At 46.4% G+C, this 22,399-nt stretch overlaps 2 protein-coding genes across 2 annotated transcripts; both read right to left on the reverse strand.

The window, feature by feature from the left end:
• Positions 1-6,232: 6,232 nt before the first annotated feature.
• On the reverse strand, positions 6,233-9,485 carry HOXC8 (homeobox C8). Its single transcript, XM_057410358.1, has 2 exons — positions 9,036-9,485; positions 6,233-6,974 (listed from the first exon to the last, which is right to left on the reverse strand). Exons 1-2 carry the CDS (start codon positions 9,469-9,471, stop codon positions 6,682-6,684), a joined length of 729 nt encoding a protein of 242 aa, XP_057266341.1. The 5' UTR covers positions 9,472-9,485; the 3' UTR covers positions 6,233-6,681.
• Positions 9,486-16,640: 7,155 nt separating this feature from the next.
• Positions 16,641-19,848, reverse strand: HOXC9 (homeobox C9). The gene is made up of 2 exons (XM_057410357.1): positions 19,231-19,848; positions 16,641-17,266 (listed from the first exon to the last, which is right to left on the reverse strand). The coding sequence occupies exons 1-2, from the start codon at positions 19,790-19,792 to the stop codon at positions 17,022-17,024; spliced, it is 807 nt and encodes a 268-aa protein (XP_057266340.1). The 5' UTR covers positions 19,793-19,848; the 3' UTR covers positions 16,641-17,021.
• Between the last annotated feature and the right edge of the window lie 2,551 nt (positions 19,849-22,399).

Raw genomic sequence — 22,399 nt, forward strand, 5'->3', positions numbered from 1 at the left:
TTTTTTTTTTTTTAAGCCGAAAAAAAAAATTTAAAATAATAAAAATCATCATCATCACGCTAATAATTAGGGGGGGGGAAATACCATCCTACCCCTGGCACTGCTTGGACTGTTAAAGGAAAGACTACTGCGAAAGAGTCATAAGAGAAACCACAATAAAAAGTTCACGTTCATGGATGGAGTCCACATGACTTCCTGTGGCCAATCCAACTTGTGATTCAGTCGTAAACTTTTATTGCTCAGCTGTAAATTTTCTGCAAACAACCAGGAATGCGTTGCATTTTTTTGTGACGAGTGCAAATGCTCTCGTCTGTCGCCATGTTTATACAATTCCCTTCTAATATTCCCATTTTTTCCCCCCTCCAAGCCCCCCCCCCGCCTTTTCCCCGTCCCCCCCTCCTTTTTTTAATCCTTTAAGCCACCGCGTTAATATAAAGCAGGGTGCAGTCTGATTTTTTTTGCCCTTTTAAACATAGATTCGGTTTAATTTGATGATTATTTGCAGCTCAGGTTAATTCTCAGCGTTTATATTTTCTTTAACTAATGGGATTTGGCCTTTAGCGCTAAGAATTATTAGTCTCCGTGTTCATAATTAATTTGGGGGGGGTGGAATAGGAAAATATCGAGGAATAAGGGTAGTGGGGGTAAAACTAGAGCAGACTGGCTTTGAGAAAGGAATAGATTAAATGAGGAGAGCATGTTAATTTGAAAAGCATTTAATTAATAATCAAGGACAATGCGCTCGAGGGAAAAAAAACAGGGGAAATGGGAATTTTGGAGCCCCCCCCCCCGGGTTTTCCTGATGGACCCTCACTGCAAAGGGTGTGTCCGCTGCAAATGAAACCGTCCCAGGGCAAAAAATGTCCCGTATGTCCCCCCCCCAAATACCCTTCCAACCCCCCCGCCCCACTCCATTCCCCCCCCTGCAACGCTTCGTCTGCCCACCCCAGCCCTGAGGGGGGGCACCTGGAACTGCCCGAATTACACCCAAAACTTGAGCCAGAGGCGCGGTATTGACCCCGAAACTCTCGCATCCCCTTTACCAAATCCCCCACAACCCACCCCGCTTTACGATTTGCCGGTGGAACCCCCACGTCCACGATTTTCCAGCATTTCAATCTTGGTTTTCCATGCTATTTTTTGCCCCCCCAAAACCCCCCCCCCCCCCCCCCCCCCGCCTTTTGTTTTCCCATGCCACCGTGTCGGGGATGCGATGCTAAAAGGCGGAATTTGATTTGATTCTATTTTGATTTTGACCATCTTGATTTTTGCCCACTCCCCACCCCAAGCCGAGGGAGGGGGCCCTGTAGACGGCTGGAAAATATGGATTTGGAAGGGAAGCGACATTTTTCCACCGTGTAGAGGCCTGCTTTTGGAGGCCCCCCGCGAACCACAACTGGGGGAAAGAGGCAACCGCAGAGCCCAGCCTACTCAGATGGGCTCCTCCACACCAAACCCTGCGAGGAGCCTTGCTGCTCCTCTTCTCCTTCTGCAAAGAGAGGGATATCTTTATTTTCCCCCACACCCCTCCCCATCCCGAAATATCAGCTCCTAGGGCTGCGCTCCCGCATTCAGGGAAATAGATTTTACCGCATTTTGCCCGCTCTTTTCCACACACAGAACCATTATTTGCAGGTATTTCCACGCCTTAATTTCATTTTAATTGAGGAAAATAAACCAAAAGGGGGAGGTGGAAGGGGGGGGGGGACTCACTCCCTGCCTCTTTAATTTATCTATTTTTTCTGCCCCTGGCTGGATGCGTGTCTGTCTGCCCAAACAACACAAAGGTTGTAATACAACCGGATGGAAGGGAAATTACTTTATTCACTTTACAAACCACCAATAAATTTTATAACAGGTAGTTAAAAGTTACGAGGGGGGAAACTACGACCACAACAGCTTCCCAAACACAATGGAGATCCCATTTTCCAGCGAGCAGACAAGATAATAAATTCCATAATGTGAAGAGGAAATTTTGATCCTGGCAGGCAGAAAGTAACCTGGGCGCACATTTGCTAAGGGAGGGTTTGGGATGTTCGTTTCGCCCCCCCCCCCCCCAAACCCCCTCTATAAAACAGCCTCCCTGATATTAGCGAGGTTATTGGGGGGGGGGGGTAAAATAGGTTTGGATTCGAGGGAGGGGGGAAGACCGGGAGGAAAAATAGGACGACATTAAAGATATATATATATAGGATAGGAGAAAATTGCCTTTTGTGTTACAAATCCAGCTCACAAAGTTTCCCCCACCTCTGTCCCCGCGCATCTTCCTCCACTCCCTCCTTCCTCGCCTCCACCAGCGCAATACCCCCCAAAAATTTAATGCCCGAGAAATTCGTTGTCTCTCAAATATAATCCGTGCCCATTTCGGAGTATAAAATCTAAACGAATTTTTTCGCCTAATGGCTGCATTATCGCGCGGCGGCGGCTGTGATTAGAATAATAAATTAAGGGAAAATAAGCAATATGCTCAAACTCAGCTTTTCGAGGAATTATATTTTTCACAAATCACAAATGGAGATCCGAAGGAAATTTGATTGGCTAATAAAAAGCCTGGAATAGGACGATATTTCTTACTTCAGGCGGGTAGATGAGTCTAATTTCAGTAATACCGAAGCTATGATCATTTCTGAATAAGCCACTTTGTGGAGAGCGAATCTTCTTTCAAATTACTTTCCCCCATAAAATGGTCTCTTCTCTTTTTCTCTGCAAATGATGGAGTGATTACAGAAATAACTGGATGTCATCTGAAGATGCGACTCTCTTGTGTTGACTACAGAGCATAAACATTTACCCCAAAACTAACTGCTGCCGCTGTAGTTTCAATAATTTAACTCCAGACCCTTTTGATAGATAAATGTCATTCCGTAGTATTCGTTCCGATAAAACTACTTAGATTTGTGGATTTAAATATGATGGATAGAGTGCGGATGCAGCTTCTTTTTTTTTATTATTATTAGTATTTTTAAACACTTCGATAACTTCTCCCTCTCCCCCCGCTCCCCCCCCCCCCCCCCTCCTTGGGAGGAATCTTTTATCCCGATCCTTTTTTTTTTTAATTTTTATATAGTAACATAACAGAAAATATTTTATTTTCATTGATTTCTGCAATTTTTCGCATCGTTGGAATGAAGGAGCATATATCCATCCTATGAGGAGAGGGGGGGGAAAAACCCTCTTGTTGTAAAATCGGGGTAAATATTCCCTACAAATAAAAAGCTTTGGTAGAATATACCGATTTTATGACTAATAAACCCGCTTACCTTCCGCGCCTGCCCTCGACATGGAAAAGTCTAGAATAAACCTTATTGCTGGTTATTTTTATGTATTTCTGGGGGATGAAAGTGGGTTCGCGGAGCCATAACAGGCTCCGCACCCCTGGGAATTCTGCCCGCCTTGGGGTGTTTTGTGCAATTCGGGAGTGGGCACCCACGGGAGCTGCATCCCCGAGCAGGATCCGACCCCGCTGATGCCATTTGCGGTGCATCCCCCACCTCTCCAATCCCCTTTTCCCCCTGGCATCGCAGGGCGCTGCAGATGGGGGGGGGGAGTGAATAAAAGGGTGAAAGCCCACCCGAGTCTCGTTTTCCTGCGCGCTGTAAGCCCTCCTTCTGCGCATTTATTTTAAAATTTCTATTATTTTTCCATTTAATTTTCATTATTATTAATTTTCGTCGTCTTATTTTGTTGTGGTTTGGGGTTTTTTTTGTTGTTGGGGTTTGTTTTTTTTCTTTCATCTTTTTCCCCAGCTCTCCTGGGCAGCGTCCAGCAATTTCAAGCCCCGAGGCATTTAAATCCTTTAAGCTTAGTGGGGTTTGGGTTAAGAATGTCTGAAGCCCACGGAGGAGCCTCCAGACACAGCTCCGCGCACCAGGCTGCGTGCGAGGAGCCTTGAGCTCCCTTATCTGCAATATCTGGGTAAACATCCCCTCTCCTTCTGCATCCCTGGTCTCGAGGTTTATCAGCAGAGGGGGGTTAGAAAGAAAAAGGGGTAGACTGGGTTTTACAGATCAATAGACCTCGCTCAGGGAAATGAAGCTGGTGGGGAGAGAAATAATTAGAAAGTTTATCTCCCATCCGAGGTGCAGAAGAGAGACCTGAAGGCATCAAGCCAGGTTTTGCTCTAAATGTAATACAGCATGATACAATATAATACAATATGATAAAGTATGATATGATATCATGTCATAGGATAGGATATAATAGGGTAGAGTATGATATGATGTAAGATTATAAGATATAACATCATAGCATATCATATACAGTATAATACAACAAAATATATTGTTATTATTAATAATAATAATAGCAGTAGCCGTAGCACTAGCAGTAATAGTAGTAGTCGTAAAAGAAAAGGACGTGGGTTTTAGGGATGGTGTCCATGGGGAAGAAGGTGGGAATTTGGGGGGAGAGGAAAAGGGACTTTACACCTGGGGAAGAAAAATAGAAAGGATTACGCTGTTTCCTTGCCAACTTTAATTTCTTGAAGGCGAGTTTGGGGCTGTTTTCCCCCGGGACTGCGTTGCCCCCGACCCCCCAGTGCCTCGCACTCTTCCGCGGGTGCGGGTGGGTTTCTGTGCATCCCGCATCCCTCCAGCCTCGCCACCTCCCGCGGACGACCGCCGGATTGTCCTTAGAAACCGGGTGGAAGGGGGGGGTGGGAAACGACGTCTCCTCCTCCCAACCCTTAAGGAAGGGGTTTTCCTGCACCCTAGAACCAGTGTGGGGTTTGCAATTCCCAGTAGAAACCCAACGCACCCCCCGTCCCCCTTTTTCCACCCCACAAAGAAACCTCTCCCGCAGCCAAGAAACACTTCACAGCTCCGGAGTCTTTGCAATATATGATTTTATTCGTGTTTTCTTAGCGGACCTACAGCTTCAGACACACAATTAGCAGCAGGGTTTAAGGAGGGCTTTCTTTTTGCCCCGCTCAGGCTCTGGCCGGGGAATCCTGCCCCCCCATCCCGCCCCAGCCACCTCCGCTGGTGCTTGAGCCAAGATATTCTGATTTCCTCTCAAATAAAAGATGAGCCTTGGGTTTTGAAGCGTGCCAACGATGATTCCAAGGATGAACTATTCGTCAGAGCCCACTCTGAGCGATGGGTACGTGTGGGTGCTTCGAAATAGAGACATAGCACTGGAGGCAACGCAGTCCTTTTAAAATCCTTTTATTATTCTTATTATTATAATTATTATTATTTACGTAATGTCTCACGTATACAATACAAATCCACGGTGTCCAGAGGTTGGGTATTTTTTTTATTCTTTTTCTTTTTTTTTTTTTTTTATTTCCTGGCGGTAATTGCTACATTCAGAGTTTGAACACGCAGAACTATGCTTTTACATAAAACAAATGACGAGGGATTTTTTTTGTGTGTTTCGAGCATGTTGCATTAACAGATAAGTCAAGACAAATAGATAACTATACATTCAGTGCAATTTAGTTCTACACTACTTTATAAGCACAATAAAATAATACAATACTGTGCGTTCTCAACTAGGCAGTTTCAGTTGTTGGGATTTTTTTTTTTATTATTATTTTTTTTTTTCCAAGAAAATAAGCAGCAACAAACGACAAGAAAACCGCATTACAAATACTTCCAAAGCATGACTCCTTCTATAGGTAGTGATAAAGTACAATACAAGGTTGGTTGAGATTTTTTTTTTGTATTTACTTATTATTATTATTGTATTTTTATTATTCTTTTATGCTACTTAGTAGCTTGCATCAGGGCAAAACCACAGCTCGCTCTCTCTTAAATAAATTCTGACCAAGTAAAATTTAGGATGCGTAAGCCCCTTGTTGATAGTAGATTCGATAATTATTGCAGGTTTTCCCTTTAGGTAGTACATGAAGAATTTCGAGTGCTCACACAGGCAAAGGGTAAACAGCGCCTATAGAAATAAGGAAGGAGGTGGGTTGCGTCTTTTGGCCTATCAAGGTATATACAAGCCTCAATCCTATAGGAATGGGGGGGCTGGTGAGGCGGGGGGTGTGTTTGAGGGCGCTGCCAGGTATGCTCACCCTCCAAGCTGCTCTTCTTATCTAGCAGGGGCTGCAGGACTGGCCCCTCCGAGGGGATTGATAAATGGCTGGTAGGAATGGAGATCTCCACAGATAGACAGACACTACACAAACAAGCTAAGGAAGCTGGAAGCACCCTCGCACTTCCCCTAGGGTCATTCGGGAGAGGCAAAACCAAGCTTAAAAAAGTTCTTTCCCCCCCCCCCCCCCCAAAAATATAGACAAAGTCAAAGCCGTTCAAATAAATACATATTCTGCACCCACCCATGTGTGCAGCCTCGCAGGCGGGAGCGGAGGGAGCAAGGGACGAGCAGTGACATTTGCTTGCAGGGTTTAGGGCTGCTGGGGGTTGGGGATGGTTTTGCTCAGCTGGATCATTTCATTCTTAATTTTTTTACGTTTTCTTCCCTCCCTGCTCTTGCAGTCAAGCCAACTATGTATTTATTGAGCTAAAAACGCAGCTATTAAAAAGAAAAAGAAAAAAAAGGGGGGGGGTAAAGTAGGGGAAGTTTCTATGACAATAAAAAAGGCTACAACTGTTTGACAGGTAGTTACTGCTGTGTGAGCCTCTCCATTCTATACTCTATAAAAGCAAATGACCGTCGTAAACATCTCGATTTATCATCTGCCATAAAACGAGACTTCAAGGGGCTGAGAACTCAGTCCTTGCTTTCTTCTTTTTCCTCCTCTTCTTTTTCCTCTTCTTCATTCCCTTCTTCTTCCGTTTTCTCCTCGTCCCTGGCCCCCGGCAGCTTATCTTTGTTGTTTTCTTTTTTCCACTTCATCCTCCTGTTCTGGAACCAGATCTTCACTTGTCTCTCGGTCAGTCCCAGGGCGTGAGAGACCTCAATCCGCCGCTTCCGTGTCAAATACGGGTTGAAGAGGAACTCCTTTTCTAACTCCAGGGTCTGGTACCGGCTGTAAGTTTGTCTGCCACTGCGTCTTCCGGGAGCTGTAGGACACAAACATCAGATAACTTCTTAATTCTCCTGCTTTGGAGGCTCTGTTCCCCCCCCCCCCCCCCCCCCCAAACCCCAGCCCCTAGCCTCAATTTTCCTACAGAAACTACTGCCTCTCTCCACAAAAAAAGGCCTTTTCAACCCTTTGCATATTAAAGGAGAGAAAGGAAAGTGGCTGGGTTATTATTAATAACCATTGGGCTGATATTGCTGTTGATACTGAGAGCCAGCTGCCCTGCCTGGCTGTCCTGGGGAGCGCTAAGCTCTGGCTGCCTGGCTGGGTGCAGGGAGGTGTGTGTCAAGCTCATGCACAAAAGAGACCTTTCCAGCTTCCTAAAAGGTGGTTCTAGGTGGGGAGTCCTGGTGGGCAGCTCCACTCCATGAAAAATAACTATTTTCCTAGGAAAGGTGCATTGTTCACCATAAAACCTTCTCCAGGCTTTCTCCTGTTCCCCATTGTTTTTTCTTTCTTCCTGTTATTTCCTTCTTTATTCCTTTCTTCCTTTTCTTTACTTCCTTTTTTCTTAATTCTTTATTTTTAATCTCTCAACTATTTCTTTCTCTCTCTTTCTTTCTTCCTGTCTTTCTCTCTGTCTCTGTCCTTCTTTCTTTCTTTACCTTGCTCCCTTTCTCTCCTTTCTCCCCCACTCTTCCTTTCTTCCTTCCTCTCTCCCTCTCTTTCTCTCTTTTCCCCTCAAAATGCCCAATTCTGGATTGCTTTTCCAAATATTCTTCCCAAAACACAGGCTCAGGATCCTTCTGTTTCCTAATATTTACAACCTTAGACTCCGAATTTCCTATTAACTCCCCGTCCCTTCGTTTAGGGCTGTGTGGTTGTAAAGCACACACAGACAGAGATGGGTATTTGCCTGTGCAAACACAGAGACTGTATTTTAAACCAACTCGAGATGGTCATTTGCAGCAATAGCCTTCCCCCCCCCCCCCCCCCAAAAAAAAAGCAAGGAAGAGGACAGAGGTATAGGCAGCTGAGTCCCTGCACTTCCTTCTGCACCGACCTTTCTTAATGAGAAAACCAATCTATTTGCGAAAGAAAAAGGGAAAAGCTCCAGTTTGAAATGATTGCATCCTTGAGACTACCTCTAGGTCAAAGCATGTTTTCCTCTGCGTCTATCTCCCAGCCTGTGGGCCACATCCTCTCTGCATTAGCCAGGAGTCCTTTCTATTTGCTTTCCTTGTTGTTGTTAAATTCGCGTGGGGGTAGGGGAAAGGAACCACTTTGGGGCTCTGATTGTCCTTAAAATTAACACTAACCTTCACATGTTTTGAATTAACAAGGCTTCGAGACAACCTTGGTCCTTAGCTGGGGGAAACTTGTACTTTGAAGTATTTCGCTTTCTGTGCAATTATCTGGACTTCACATGAGCAAAGTTCCATTCAGCACGAATTATTTTGAATTTCCCACCCCCTTCTTCTTTCTTAACCCAGGACAGCAGCCTGCTCTCCTCCACCCCACCCCATAGCTCCGAGCTAAGTTTCCTTTTCTGTTTAAACTTTTATCTCTAGGCTCTACGAAACAGATGTAAAGTATTAGTAATACTTATACAAGTTCCCACCTTTCAGGCTTCGTCTCCAAGCGGTTATGAAAGGCTATATGACATTTTAAAGAGCAGTGTATTATCAACATGCAAACAACCTCGTGGGAGCTGTATCTTATTGCCTATCCTCAAGGCAAGCAATAAAAAACAAGTTTTACTTTATTGTGATTTAAGCCTTTTGCAGGGAATCACCTTGCTGGCTCTCTAGTAACTGCTGTCGTGTTTGCTCTCAAAGGTCTTCCTAAAAAGAAGAAACATTAGCACAAAACTGCTCATTTCTTTCATATTTTACATCTATGCCTCTTATATAGAGATTCTTTTATATATATATGTATGCATATGTGTGTGTGTGCATGTTTATATAGCTATGCATATGTTTGTGCTTCTATATGCATACATATATATATATATAGACAGACAGAGAGAAGAGAGAGAGACAGAGAGAAAGAGAGAAAAATAAAGGAAAACATTTAAGGAGGAGGAAAAAAAGGTCCTAACCGTGAGGTCTCATCCATGGGAACATGAGACTGGGAGACGAATTTTGATTTAAATGCCCTTGTCCCTCGCTAGAGTTACTGTTGGAAGACGATTTACAGTCAGGATATTGTACAACAGTCGTCTCTTGCTGAGCACCATAAAGCGATTGCCTCGGTAGAGCTTCATATCCATAGAATTTAGAAGCGTCTCCGTGACACGCCAAGGCGCATGGGTTTTGCTGGTATCCAGAGTTGGAGATGCTGGAGGTTCCGTGGTGGAAAAACTCTTGGACGTGGTGTGAAGGGTGCTGGAAGGTGGGAGCAGTAGTGCCCGGACCATATACGAGAGCATGGCTCCTGCTAACACTTTGTGGAAATCTGCAGTCGTAGTAAGTTGGCTCCAGCGATTCACCGCCTTTGTACTTGGAAAAAAGAGGATTTACAAAGTAGGAACTCATGACCCTCGCATGCAAAAAAAAAAAAAAAAAAAAAAAAAAAAAAAGAGAGAAAAAAAAAAGATATATTTACAAAAAAAAAAAAAAAAGACGCTTTAATTCGAGATTAGAGCGAGGTTGTCCCTGGACTGTCTCAAGTCCTGCTTTTTAGTGGCTTTTTTTTTTTTTTGGTTTTTTTTTGGTTGGTTTTTTTTTTTTTTTTGGTTTTAATGCGATCTCAAAGGCGTTTCATGGTGCCTCTGTGTGTCTGTACGCTTGGTTCGCGGTGCTCTTGACTTCTCTTGTAATCTGTCGGTAGGTAGAGCTCTCTCTCTCTCTCAATTTCTCTGTAACTCTGCTCCTTCCCTTTAACACCACAGGCAAATTCCTCAAAATCCCGGTGGTGTGGCTTTTTTTTTTTTTTTTTTTTTTCCCGGCTTTTTTTTTTTTTTTTTTTCCTCCTTCTTCTTCTTCTTTTTCTTTTTTTTTTTTTTCCTTTCCCCTCCTCTCTCCCCTCACACACGAGATGTACACATCCCTCCGCCACGCCGAGACAGCCTGCAGCCAAATGACAGCGTTTTGGGGCGCTTTGCTTTGGGGGTGGTGGTGATGATGGTGTATGTATGAAGCAAAGGAGGTGTATACCGCAAGGAGGGGGGGACGGGGACGGGACGACGACACCCACACAACCCTCTAAAGAGGTGGGGGCCCACACCTAATGACTAGAGGAGGGTGAAGGTGCGCATTAATATCAAACATACGCACACCCCCCCCCCCCCTTTCTTTTTTTCCCAGCAGCAGCCTCTTCACTGATGGCAGCAAATACATGCGCTGGGAGGTCAGCCTAGGTAACCTCAACAGGTAAAGGGAGCCCAAGCAGCCCCCCTTTGCCCTCCCCATCACCACCCTCCACCCCCCCCCAAACAATAATTCGGGGTGAGCTTCTTGTAGTGCTCAGCACCGCCTCCCATGGGGTCACCCCATAGCCAGGGAGGATGGTGAGGGTACCCCTGGTGTTGTTGTTGTTGTCATTGTGTTGGGGTTTGGGGGTTGGGGGGGGGGTGAGAGGGTGGGTTTGGTCCCACCTGGGGGGGGGGGGGGGTAGAAAGGGGAAGGAGGGGGGTATTTGGTGTGCCTGGAGTCGCTGAGCCCAGCTTCTTCCTTTATTTATCCGGCTTCCTTTGGGTAGGGGGGTGCGTGTGTTGTTGTTATTGTGGTGATGGTGGTTGCCAGATTGGACTCAAACAAGCAAACAAAAGCAAAACGGGGAGCGAGCGGGCGAGGGAAACGTCTCCGTATTGATTGGCTGCTCCTTGGCTGTCCTTCTTTAAAGGAAATAAAGGCAGAAAATTATGGGGAGTTATTTGTTATTTTATTTATTTATTTATTTACTTATTTATTTATTTATTCCTCCCCTTGCTTCCTTTCAAACCAACCACTGAAAATCCACGGCTGGAAATAGCAGGGAAGCGTCCTTCCAAGGGAATAAAGTAGACCATTGCTTAAAGAGAGCTACTTTGGACGAAAAGAGAGGCAAAGTGAGACAGAAAGTATGTACTCCCTTTTGTGCATGCCTGTAAAATATCACCACCGAGCTTCTTTATTTCTTTTTACCGTTTCGCTACCCCACAGAGTGATTTTTTCCCCCCATCTTTTCCCATTGCCAGTGGCATTTGTGCCCCTCGCCCCCACTTTTTGCACTCTAAGTGACCACTCACTGCAGCCTTTCACTTCGGACACTTCATTTTTTTTTGTTACGACTGCATGAAGGAAGTCAGCTCATTAAAAAATCACATCAAATCACCAGGATTCGTGTTAATTTTTCGGGGCGGGGGGGGGGAGGAGGAGACACACGCACTTCGGAAATGGCTATTTTCTGAAGAGCCGCAAAAATGGATCAAACCCCCCGAATGACACCGTGCTCTTAACAGTCCCCCGTGTTTCCTTCCAAAGTCTGCAGACCTCCAAATCTTTCCCTCATGTTCTTCCACCAAGAAAACCCACCCAGCCTAATTGTTTTCAGAAGAGACCTGGGTGACTCTGACCGATTTCAAGTGTGGAGGGAGGAAAAGACCATCCCAGCTCCCCTCGCCAGGCTGGTTTGAGGTGTTTTTCTGCCCAGCAAAGGTCACATTCTCGCTTTTTTTTTTGAGGCATGGAGTGGTTCAAACCTTTGGTGAGGTTGAAACTTGTATTTTATTTCCTCCTTTTTTTTTTTTGCAGACACCTTCCCAAGTGGAGGAAAAGACCCAGCAGCCACTCAGTCCCCAGTTAGATTTTTGTGATTCGAGGGTGTATTTTTCCATTTGGAAAGGCAACGTTGTAGTGTGTTTTTCCCTCCCCGTAAGCAGACAATGAGCGATGCAGAACAGTGATTTTTCCACTGCCTATTGTGAAAATACTGCTTAAAATCAAGCTGCGTTTGCTGTGAAGAAACAGCCTTCATACCCCAATAATCCCAAGGACGGCATGATGGCCATATTCATTTTTACAGAGCTCACCCATCTCATGCCCCCTTCCCCAGGTTACCCTTCCCCTAGGAAATCCCCCCAAACCCAATAAAAGAGCAAGTAGGGATAGAGACTCTTTAATTAACAGCTAATAATCGAGCTGAAGCATTTTCCTCCTCTAATCAATAGCATTTCTATTTTTAAAATCCCAGTGCCTTCCCGTGCAATAAAGGCAGCCGTGCAAATGGAAGTGCAAAAAAATAGCCGAGTAAAGTTGTGAGATAAGGGCAGTTTGGGCTGGGATTGGGAAAAACTGCTGTATTTTTCCAATCGTTATCCCTGGATGCAGTCAGCAAAGGTGCAGAGAATCTTTCCGAATCCTACCTTAGGCTGAGAAATAAATATTTGCCTTCGGTGTCTGTGAAAGAAAGGACCCACCACCCCCTTCCAGATTGCATGAAATAAGATATATGCAATCGCCTGCTTCTTTTTAAGGAAAATATTTTGACATTTACTGTCTGGGGAAAGTGCTGCTCTTTGTCTTTACTGTTTTGGCCGTGTTTAGATGTGGGGATGGAGGGGGGGGTGATGTGTCTTGCCGGTGCATGCGCTCCAATGCTGCTTTATCGGGGTGGTTATATTGTACTTTTAGGTGTTTCATTGTACCCTCACGAGTTTATTTTCTCCCCCCCCCCCCCGCTTTGCCCTGACCTTCACTGGGAAATGTCATTCCCTCCTTCCCCACCCCAAAATGAGGAGGTTTGGGAGAGAGACGTGACGTGCGTAAATAAAGAAAGAGAGGGGGGAAAGCGCTAAAGCTCACAACCACTTCAAAACAGGCGATTTCTCTGTGCAAGCATTTTTTATGCATTTATGCCCTCCCCGCGCCGTGAGATGTCAGCCCTGAGCGCTGCTCCGCGCTGCCCGCGGATAAAATATACTATTGAAGAAGAAGCGATTTTATGATGGGGTTCAGCACAGTGCGGAGTGTGCGCGTAGAGGGGGGGGTGTTAGGTAGTTCCGTGTCCCCTTCTTCCATCCCCGGGCGCGGAGCCCCGTCCGCGGGTGCGGAGCGGGGGGGGGGGAGCCGCGGGGCGCTTCCAGCTGCGCGCAGCCCCGCGCTATCATTGGGCAACAGCGCCATCTCGTGGCCGCGCCGGGGCGCAACGCCGCGGGTGCGGGCCTGGGGAGGGGGTGCACCCACCGGCCCCCACGGTGCCTTATAAACCGTAATCCTTTACCGGAGGTTTTGGGGGTGTGGGGGAGCTCCAGGAGCGGTCACCCCTATAGAAACACCGAGCACGGGCAGGATTTTTCCTGCCAAATATATATGTAATATTTATATTAAAAAAGCCATTTTCCTCCCTGTATATCTATTTTCTCCCCCTCACCCATAAAAATGACAAATCTAACAGCGCACACAAGCTGGACCAAACAAACCCACCAGATGTGTCACATCCCCCACCTCCAACCTCCGTTTTTATCAGTTTTAGCTTCGAGTTGGGGTTTGATTTTCCTTTTTGGGTGGTTTTTTTTTTTTTTTGGTGGGTGTTTTGGGTTTGGGTTTGGTTTTTTTTTCTGTGTTTTTTTTTCTTTTTTACCTCCCCTTGTCCGAGGGGGGTCTGTTGTTTGTAGCTTGTAGACAAAACATTCCAATAATCCGGTTTCAAAGAGAAGAGCACCCACCTTATTTAAACCATAAAGCAATTAAAGCCAGACGTCTAGCCAGATCTAGGGTCCTGTTTTGTTCGCTCCTATTCAGCCCCGCATAGCAGGGAGACAAACAGAGTTGTAAAAGTGGCATTTTTTTGGCTGCGGAAATGTACCTATGGACAGCTGTAGAGTCCTGTCGGTTTTGTGAGCCTTACAAAAGGGTAGATTAGAAACCAGGCGCACACACACCCCGCCACGAAACACCCCCAGAGCCTTATATTCACCCCTATATATATATATATATATGTTATTAATTACTTTTTCTTTATTCCCTCCGAGAGCTATAAGCGCATCTCTCCCCAAGCAGAAAGAGATGTGCATGGTCACAAGCGCCGGCACACAATAGCTGTATCAGTATGCGTCTGCACACACGCGCCATATGTCAAAGAATGCCGAAATTGGAGCATTTTGATACATTAATCCAGGGAAAGGCTGGCCACAGGGCGTGCTGCCGGGTGCAAGCCGCAGGATCTTTCTTTTTTTTTTCTCTTAAAATTATTATTATTTATTTTGAGCCACACTAAAGGCGTTTGGGGATTATTTTTTTTTTTCCCTCTTCTCTTCTGGCTCCTATGGAGGAGAAATTCAATGGCTGAGCCGCGCCAGCATAGCCTCCCAGCATGGCCAAATGGCATTTTATAACTGGTGTAACCCTTCACCGGGGGACGGGACGGAGGGGGGGTGGTGTGAGGATACCGGGGGCCTTGCACATGAACTAAAACTGCTGCAGGATTTTAACCCAACCCAACCCACCACCAACAAAAGAAAGCCCCAACCAGCAGCTCGGTGGAGACAAAGGGGCATCTCCTCCGCTGCCCGCCGGCGCTAAGGGGGGTCCGGCCGGGGAGAGGGCTGCGGCAGGGAGGGAGAGGGTCGAGGGAGGGGGGGGAAGAGGGGCTGGGGAGGAAAGGGGGGGACTGGGGAGGGAAAGAGGGGGGTCAGGGGGAGGGAGCAGGCTGTGGTCGCACTGGAAATGAGATCCGCTTGAATGAAAGGGGGGCCAAAATGAACTTCCATACATCATGTCTTTTCAACATCACTAAACGTTCCTGACAAGCCCCTCCAGAGAGACGGGTCCAAAACTGCCTCCAAAGTCCTGTCCGAAGGATGATCGGGATGCTGTTTTGTTGTTTAGGGGCTTATTTTCCTCTTACTTAATAATGATAAAGCGGGGAGATTTCTCCCCTCTCGCGAAGAGGACATTGGCGAGCCGCTTCCCAATCCTGCAGGGTTTTATCCTTTATTTGAGGCGGGATGAAGGAAGGGAGAGAAGCAGACGGGAGGAATAATAATAATAATAATTTAAAAAATTAAAATGACATGACTTAGATGGAAAGATTTCCCCCTTCCCTTTTCTTTTTCTTTTTTCCTTCGGCCCATAAATCTTCCTCTCTGCTAAAATGTTTTCTAACCTGACCATTTCATTGCGCTCGTTAACGTTTTCCCGAACAGACCTAGCACAAAACTGGGATTGTAAAAGGGCTTTTGAGCTTCCCCTGCTCCAGGGATGTCTCCGCGGACAGACCGCGGTGTGCCTGTCCCCCTCCGGTGACAAAAAATAGACCCCGGTTTAGAAGCGAGGACACAAATCAGGGCAAGGGAAAGAAACCTCCAAACGCTTCAGCAAGAAATATTAAAGAGCAATATTTTATGAGATCACCACAAGTAATCGCTTCCAGATTTTTTGATTTCGGAGGAACCGGGACGAGGGCGACAAACGTATCTCGCTCGCCTGATCTGGTTTTGATTAGAAAGATTAAAACGCTGCTCCACTCATTTCATTAAAGAAAGGGACCTATAACAAGTTTTTATGATTAAACATCCCTCGCTGCTCATTTTTTATACAATCTCCTGCCTCTTGTTTCTCATTCAGCAGCCTGGAAAGCGCCCAGAGAAGGAGCCAGTGATAAATTCCTGCTCCCTGCGCTGTGGGCAGCGGTTTCTCGCCTCTGCAGCACCAGACCCATCTCGCCCTGGCAGGACGGGGAGGAGGGAGGGGGGGGAATGTGTTGACCTTTCCGCAGCCAACAACCCTTTTCTCCCCCCCTCTTCTTTTTAATCTGCCCTTGTAGGGTGAAGGGGGGGGGGCTTTGTCTCTCTCCCCCCCTCGCCCCGGACCCCTGTTTTTTTCTTTTTTTTTATATATATATATACATATATATGTACATTTTTTAATCTGCAGTCTGCCGCATAGCCACTACACATTTATTTCTTTACCCTCTTGCTTTTTCTCTCCCCCCCCCACAAGCCTTTCTCCACCCCAGGCACTTCTTTTTTTCCCCCATTCTCCACCGCAAGCATTTCTTTCTTCCCCTTCTCCTGAGCTGTCTTGTGAGAAGCAGCACTTCCAGCAACCTTCCAAGTTTTGGCAGCCCCATCGATAAGGCAGAAGCTCCCCCTTGAGCGGATGGCAGCGAGCGGATCCTTTGCCAAGCTCCTCTATTCCCAGCATCCATATTTAGTCTTTTTACATATCCTTCGATTGCCTGGGGTCATAAATTAGTACAATTAATTATCCCAATCTCAAAATTGATGGCACATATAACCCTTACCTCAGCGCCTTTTTATTATGCTACTTTGAAATAGAAAAGGGCTGGGGAAGGAAGCAGAAAGCTCCGCTCTCGGCTGCGGGGGATGCTCGGGTCCTCCCCGCCGAGGCACCGGCACCGACACCGGCACCGGCAAAGCCCTGGGGCTGCTCCTTTGCAAAGGGCTTTAAAGAAAAAGACACCTAAATACTGATTTTTTTGTTTGTTTCTCTCTTTGTTGTGTTTTTTTTTTGTCTTTCCCCGTGACGTTAGGTATATTTACATAGAGCTGCTCTACAATAGCGAACATAACAATATTACAGAACGGTTCTGAGACGAGAATAAAATACACAAATAAGTACAGCAGAAACGTTCAACGCCATGACAGAACATCATCGAGCCATAATCCCTTCAGTCTTTTTTTTTTTTGTCTTTTTTTTTCTTTTTTTTGTCTCTTTTTTCCTCTCTTTTGTACAAAATATTCACTCACGAGCTCGCGGAATTAAAAAATAAAAATACTGGATAAGTTTAATTTATGAAATAAAATACTAAAAACAGCAACAACAAAAAAATTCAAGTACTTCTTGTGTTTGTTTTCTGAGGAGGACAAAACAAGGAAGAAGAAAGGAAGAGAAAACACCCCCCCCCAATCTCTCTTTTATTTAGTTGCATTTTAGAAAAGACTCGTGTCCCCAAACGCTTGCTGTGTTTGCCTATAACGCTAAAACATTCATCCGCACATTCAAAGTCAGAAATATTTCAACCCCCAAAACCAGCCTCTTTTTTATTTTCTTTTCTTTTTTCTCTCCTTTTTTTCTTTTTTTTTTTTTTTTTTCTTTCTTTCTCTCCACCCTCGTTTCTCATTGACTGGACTTTGCCAACTTTATTGCTGTTCTTTATCGGTTTTTTCTTTATTCATTTTCTTCATTTTCATTCGCCTGTTCTGAAACCAGATTTTGACTTGGCGTTCAGTGAGATTAAGGACTCTGGCTACTTCGTACCTTCGGTCCCGTGTAAGGTACATATTGAATAAAAACTCTTTTTCCAGTTCCAGGGTCTGATACTTTGTGTAAGGACATCTTTTCTTCCTCGTGGAGCGCGCATGAATCCAATTTGCGACGGGATTGTCTGAGAAAGAAGATTTTGATATTTTTGGGGGGTGGAAAAAAAAAAATCAATGTATACAGCTGGCCTTTCTTCCCTCCCCCCTCCACGCCCTGTGTATCTAGAGAAAGAAACCTGTTTAATTAGCAGATCTTACCTAAATATTTTAAGTGACCTTCAGAAGAGTTTAATCTGTTTATTTTGGAGGGGTCATTTCCTTTTCTTTTGCTGCTGTTCTCACATAAAAGTTTCAGTAAATAAAACTGTAGCAATGGGTTTAAAATAATAATTATCCACATGACTGCTACTAGCAGTAATCTAAGAACATAGTCATAAAAAGTCAAAATTCCCACCATTTCATAGGCCCATAAACTCTTTTTACAACCTCAGCTCTCCAATACTTTCCCCTAGAAGCTTTCCCAGACCTGGAAAGCCGAGTTTGTTGTTTTAATATCTTAAGGATGACACGCGAGATGTCCCACTGGCTGCCCAGAAATTGCCTTTTCTTTTTTATTTCCCCTAGACTACAGGGCTTTCCCCACTGCTGCTCCAGCCCCGTTGCTCAGGGGGAAAAAAACACAGTTCCCATCCTGGAGGAAAGGGTTTTTTCTCCCCTCAGCCGGTTTTAGGCATCTGCCTGCCAGCAAAGGGACCCTTTCGCCCTCTGATTCCTCGACTTATTTTTATCACGAGGGTGCCTGGCACCAGCCCGCCTGTCATAAATAGAGGTGTGAGCTTCTTGCCAGAGAGAGAGCGAGAGGCACCAAGGTGCTGTCACCCGGCTTTATCCCTCGGAAATCACCCCCATCTTAGGCCGGGAGAGTCCCCTCCCGGTTGCGGGGCCGAGCTGGGGCCCCCGCATCATCCCCCTATGCATCCCCCGCGGATGCGGAGCTGCTATCGGGAGGGTCTGGCGAGAAGGGCTTGGCTTGGGGGCGTTTTGGGGTTTTCTGTGTTCTTATTCATCTCAGGATCAGAGCTGACCTCCTGGCTGCACCACTCCGGAGCTGGTCCCCTCTGCAGAGCCGGGGTCCAGGCTCCCTACGCTGCAGGCTGGAGGTGAGGGTGATGGTGGCAGTTACCTGACTCCTGTCCCTACAATGTTCAAGGTTTCCTGATGCCTGGATTAGGTTTTCTTTCCCTCCTTTTTGTCTTTTTGAGTTTTCACTCCCCTCCCTCCCTCCCCCTCTCCCTTGGGCTGCAAAAGATGTTTCTTCAAGTGTATGGTCCAATGTCCTGCGCTTGCTGCCTTTTGCCCTCAGCTACCTCCACGCACTTACTTTATGCCTTTACAATTCCCAATTTTCCTCTTTCTCCCTTGCACACACACACACGGCCCCCACCCTCGCCCTGGGCACCCACCTTTTCATTTATTCCCACGTGTTAGAGCATTTTATGAATAATTGCACCGGTGGAGCTTTTATTGATTTAAAAAATAGATAAAGAGACACCTCTGCATTTATCCAGAGAAAGCCCTTAACCCTCCCCCCCAAAAGAAACAAACCCACATCAAGACGTTCACTTCCAGCCAGCTACAACTCTTCCTTGTTCTTTGAAAGTGGGAATATTTGAAAGGGAAGAGCTTCCTCCTCCTGCCTACCCCCCTCTCGCTGCCTCTCACACACGCACTCTCCTTTTTTATATATATATATATATTTATATATTTAGCTATTTTTTCATTCTCCCTGGTGGAAGGTGGTGAATATTTGACCAAAGAAGGCAACAGCCGCCCCCCTCCCCTTGCAAGGAAATCTTTAAAAGGGAAAAAAAAAAGGGAAAAAGGGGGAAAAAAAAAAGACTAAAGAGCCCAAAACAAAGTCGAGATATTCGCTCTCCGGCTCTGCTAGGCGGACTCGCCCAAACCCCCAGATCTTCCTGCGTATCTGGAGTTTTAGGGTCGGGCTCTCTAAGGTAATTTCATTTTATTGAGTAGGGTCCTGGAAGCCGTAATGCCTCCCCGGTCGTAAACAAGAATGACTTCGACTTACTAGGGTCTAATTCGTGCTTTTCTTCTTTGTGTTTGCTGGAAGCGATGGCTTCGGACTCCGGGGAAGGAATTGTCTGCGCTGCTCTGTCTCTCAGCTCCCCCGGAGCCGCGTACATGTAGTCCGCGTAGCCGCGGCCGTCGGCGGGGCCGCACTCTGCCCGCCGCCCCGGGAAGGCGTCGGGCTTGAGGCCGTAGGGGCGAGCCCCGGGGGCGAAGGCCGGGAAGGAGACGGCCCCGGCGAGGGGCTCCAGCCAAGTCCGCATGTACCTGGGCTCGGCCCCCACGGGCGCCTGCGGGGCGTAGGGGTGGTAGCCCACGGAGGACTGGGAGTGGACGGGAGCCCACGAGGTGGTGAAAACGGCCGGCTTGGGGGCGAAACTGCAGGACGGGAAGTCGGCACAGTCCGGGACTAATCCTGACGGTCGGGCGGCAGCCGGGTGGGAGGCAGAGCCGGGGAACCTGGAGGCCAAGAGCTCTTCGTTCTCGTGGCTTATCAAGGAGTCAACATAGTAGTTGCTTATGGGGCCAGAAGCCGACATGGTTCCCCCCTCTTTTACATTCATAAGATTATTGTATGAACTGTATGTGTACTTTTTATCTTCTCATAGAACAATCAGGGCAGGTAATTATTTTTTCAGCCTTTCCCAGTGTGCCATTGGCTGCCCGCCCTCACGTGATTGTATTTACCCAAAAATATAGCGTGGATCAATCCGCAGGTCTTTTTTTTTTTTTTTTTTTTTTTTTTTTTCTTCCTCTCTCCTTTTTTTTTTTTTTTAAATTTATTTATTTATTTTTTTAATAAGGCGACCCGGCTTTTCCTAAAAGCGCTGGAAACGGGGCGGGGATGGGGAGGAGGGAGGCTCGGCCGGTCCCCGCCGGGGGATGCTCTTTACGGGCTTGGAGGGTGGGGGGAAGCTTTGCCCTGGTGCTGAGGAAGGTGGAAGGTAATTGTGGAAGGTAGTCCAGGAACTATTTCTTGACGTAATTTGTCTCTGTCCTTTCCTTCTGCAGCTCCTAGCCTCTAATGGATACATTAAATTGAATATCTGTGGGAAGGGGAGAGGGGGGAAGTGAGAAGTGCGGTGGAGGTGGGCTCCCCACTTGGAGAAAGGAGCTGGGGCGGGGGGGGGGGGGAGGAAGAAGCTTTTAGCCTAAAAGCAAAAGGGGCTTTTGTCATCTTTTGCAGCGCTGTCTCATCGTCAGGCTGCTCAGCAGCTGAGAAGTCTGTGGGGCACAGGCACATCTAGTCCTGTTTTGAGCAATAAGTGTCTTCAGGAGGAGAGAAAATAATCTAGACACAGTATGAGGAGCATCTTTGCAAAGAGGAGGGGGAAATAATATTAACACCCCCCCCCCAAAGAAAAAGGGGGGGGGGGGAAGGAAAGACTGGGCTTTTGCAGTGAAAGGCTGCATTATTCGGCAAGTAGTCGTGGATGTTTTTATGTCCTTCAATAAAATTTTTACGAGGATCATTTGATTGTTCATAAACGTGTCGTTCATTAAATAAAACCGTAGGACTGAGTTTCAGCTGTAGAGCTGAGGATGGGAGAGCTTGCGTGTATCAGGAGGAAGCAACAACGTGTGGTGGGCACATGATTGTCCTGATATTTTTTTCTTATTTTTTTGTGGGTTTTTTTTTCTTTTTTTTCTTAACGCCTGGAAACTTTTCCTTTTTTTTTTGCACCAAAACCGCTTGAAGAAGTTGGGAGCATTAAAAATTCCGTGATAGCCTGCCTGCATTTTGAGAGAATAACCTTTCCTTTGTAAGGAAAGACAGGTAGGTAAATAGCTCACGCCCATTGGAGTCTGGAAGAAGGGAGTTAGGCGATTGCTCTGGAAAAAAGATAAAGAAGATGCCTAACAAAAAATAACCTCTCGTTATCATTTTTAGAAAGCGAGCCCCCCTCAAAATATGGCTATTATGGGCTCTCCAGGGCTCTCCATCACCTCGGGGTTCTAGGGCTGGGAGGACATGGAGGGAAATGGTCAAAATTCGGCGGAAGGAGGCAAAGTGGAGGCTGAGGACGCGCTGAGGGCTCCTGCCGGGGGTGGGCAGGGAGTCTCCAGTGAGGCAGCCTTCCCCAGTGACAGGCGCTCCGCACAGCCCGGCCAAGTCCCAAGGACGGACACGGCAGAAACCGCTTCTGGTCCTGGGAGTTTGGGCTTGTGGCTTTTTTCTCCCCCCTTCAGTAAGTTGCATGGGAAATGCGAGCAGGAGGAGAAAAGAGATTAAGGCAGATTCAGGGCTGAGCAGGCAAGGAGAAGTGATGCTGCCAGGAGACACCCCCCCCATCTTCCCCAGCCCCTACAAACTTACCCCCTCAGCTGAGCCAGGGTAAACCCCTGCACCTCAATCCATAGGGCTCCAGGAAAAAAAATACTAAAATAATGAAATAAATCCAAATGGAATGCCCAGGGCTGCTGGTAGAAACAGGGTTTCCCTCTCGAAAACCAGGGAAGGCTTTAGAAGAAAAATATGACGGGAGGTGTTTGCCAAGGGACTCTGGATTTTCCAAATTCGAAAAGTCATCGACTCGCTCCCCCCCCCCCCCCCCCCCCCGAATTTATTCCTCATTCCGTTTTAAGTCTCCTGCTTTATGTGAGCCCTTAAAGGGAAATATTCCTGCAGGAGCAGAATGTCTTCTTTGGCCTTTATCGAGACCCATTTATCTGTCAATCACCAGTCTCCAGTGACGCTTATTTTTATGTTCGAGAGGAAAAAAAATAATAATATATATATGTATATCCTCATCATTCTTTTATCTATTCCTCTTTTAAATATACTTACTCTGCAGGGCTGCTAATATAGTGGGCTGTGACATGTGGAGGGGAAAAAGCAGCGTGGCTTTCCTACTTTAGTGGGATATTTTAAAGAAAGTCCTTACAAAAGAAGGGTCGTCTGCAGATGTATATGCAGAAGGGGTGAGGGAGGAAGGAAAAAGAGGCAGAAAGGGAAGGAGGGAGAGGGAAAGGAAAGACTGAGCATGCAGAGGGAGAGAAGCACTGAAAAGCAGAGTCAGGGGGGGAGGTTTTCCAGGGCCACAAAAATAGTAATAATGTCAGAATATGCCACAGACGAACCGCAAAACGAGCAGAAAATACCAAAGCCACGCAGCTATAATAAGTAGCAGCAGTTTTTGTCACCTTAATGCAAACAGGCAAGGTCACTA

Source organism: Pezoporus wallicus, unplaced genomic scaffold, assembly GCF_028554395.1.
Source record: "Pezoporus wallicus isolate ANWC-B61680 ecotype Strahan unplaced genomic scaffold, APGP_CSIRO_Pwel_v1 contig_10711, whole genome shotgun sequence".
NCBI lineage: Eukaryota > Metazoa > Chordata > Aves > Psittaciformes > Psittacidae > Pezoporus > Pezoporus wallicus.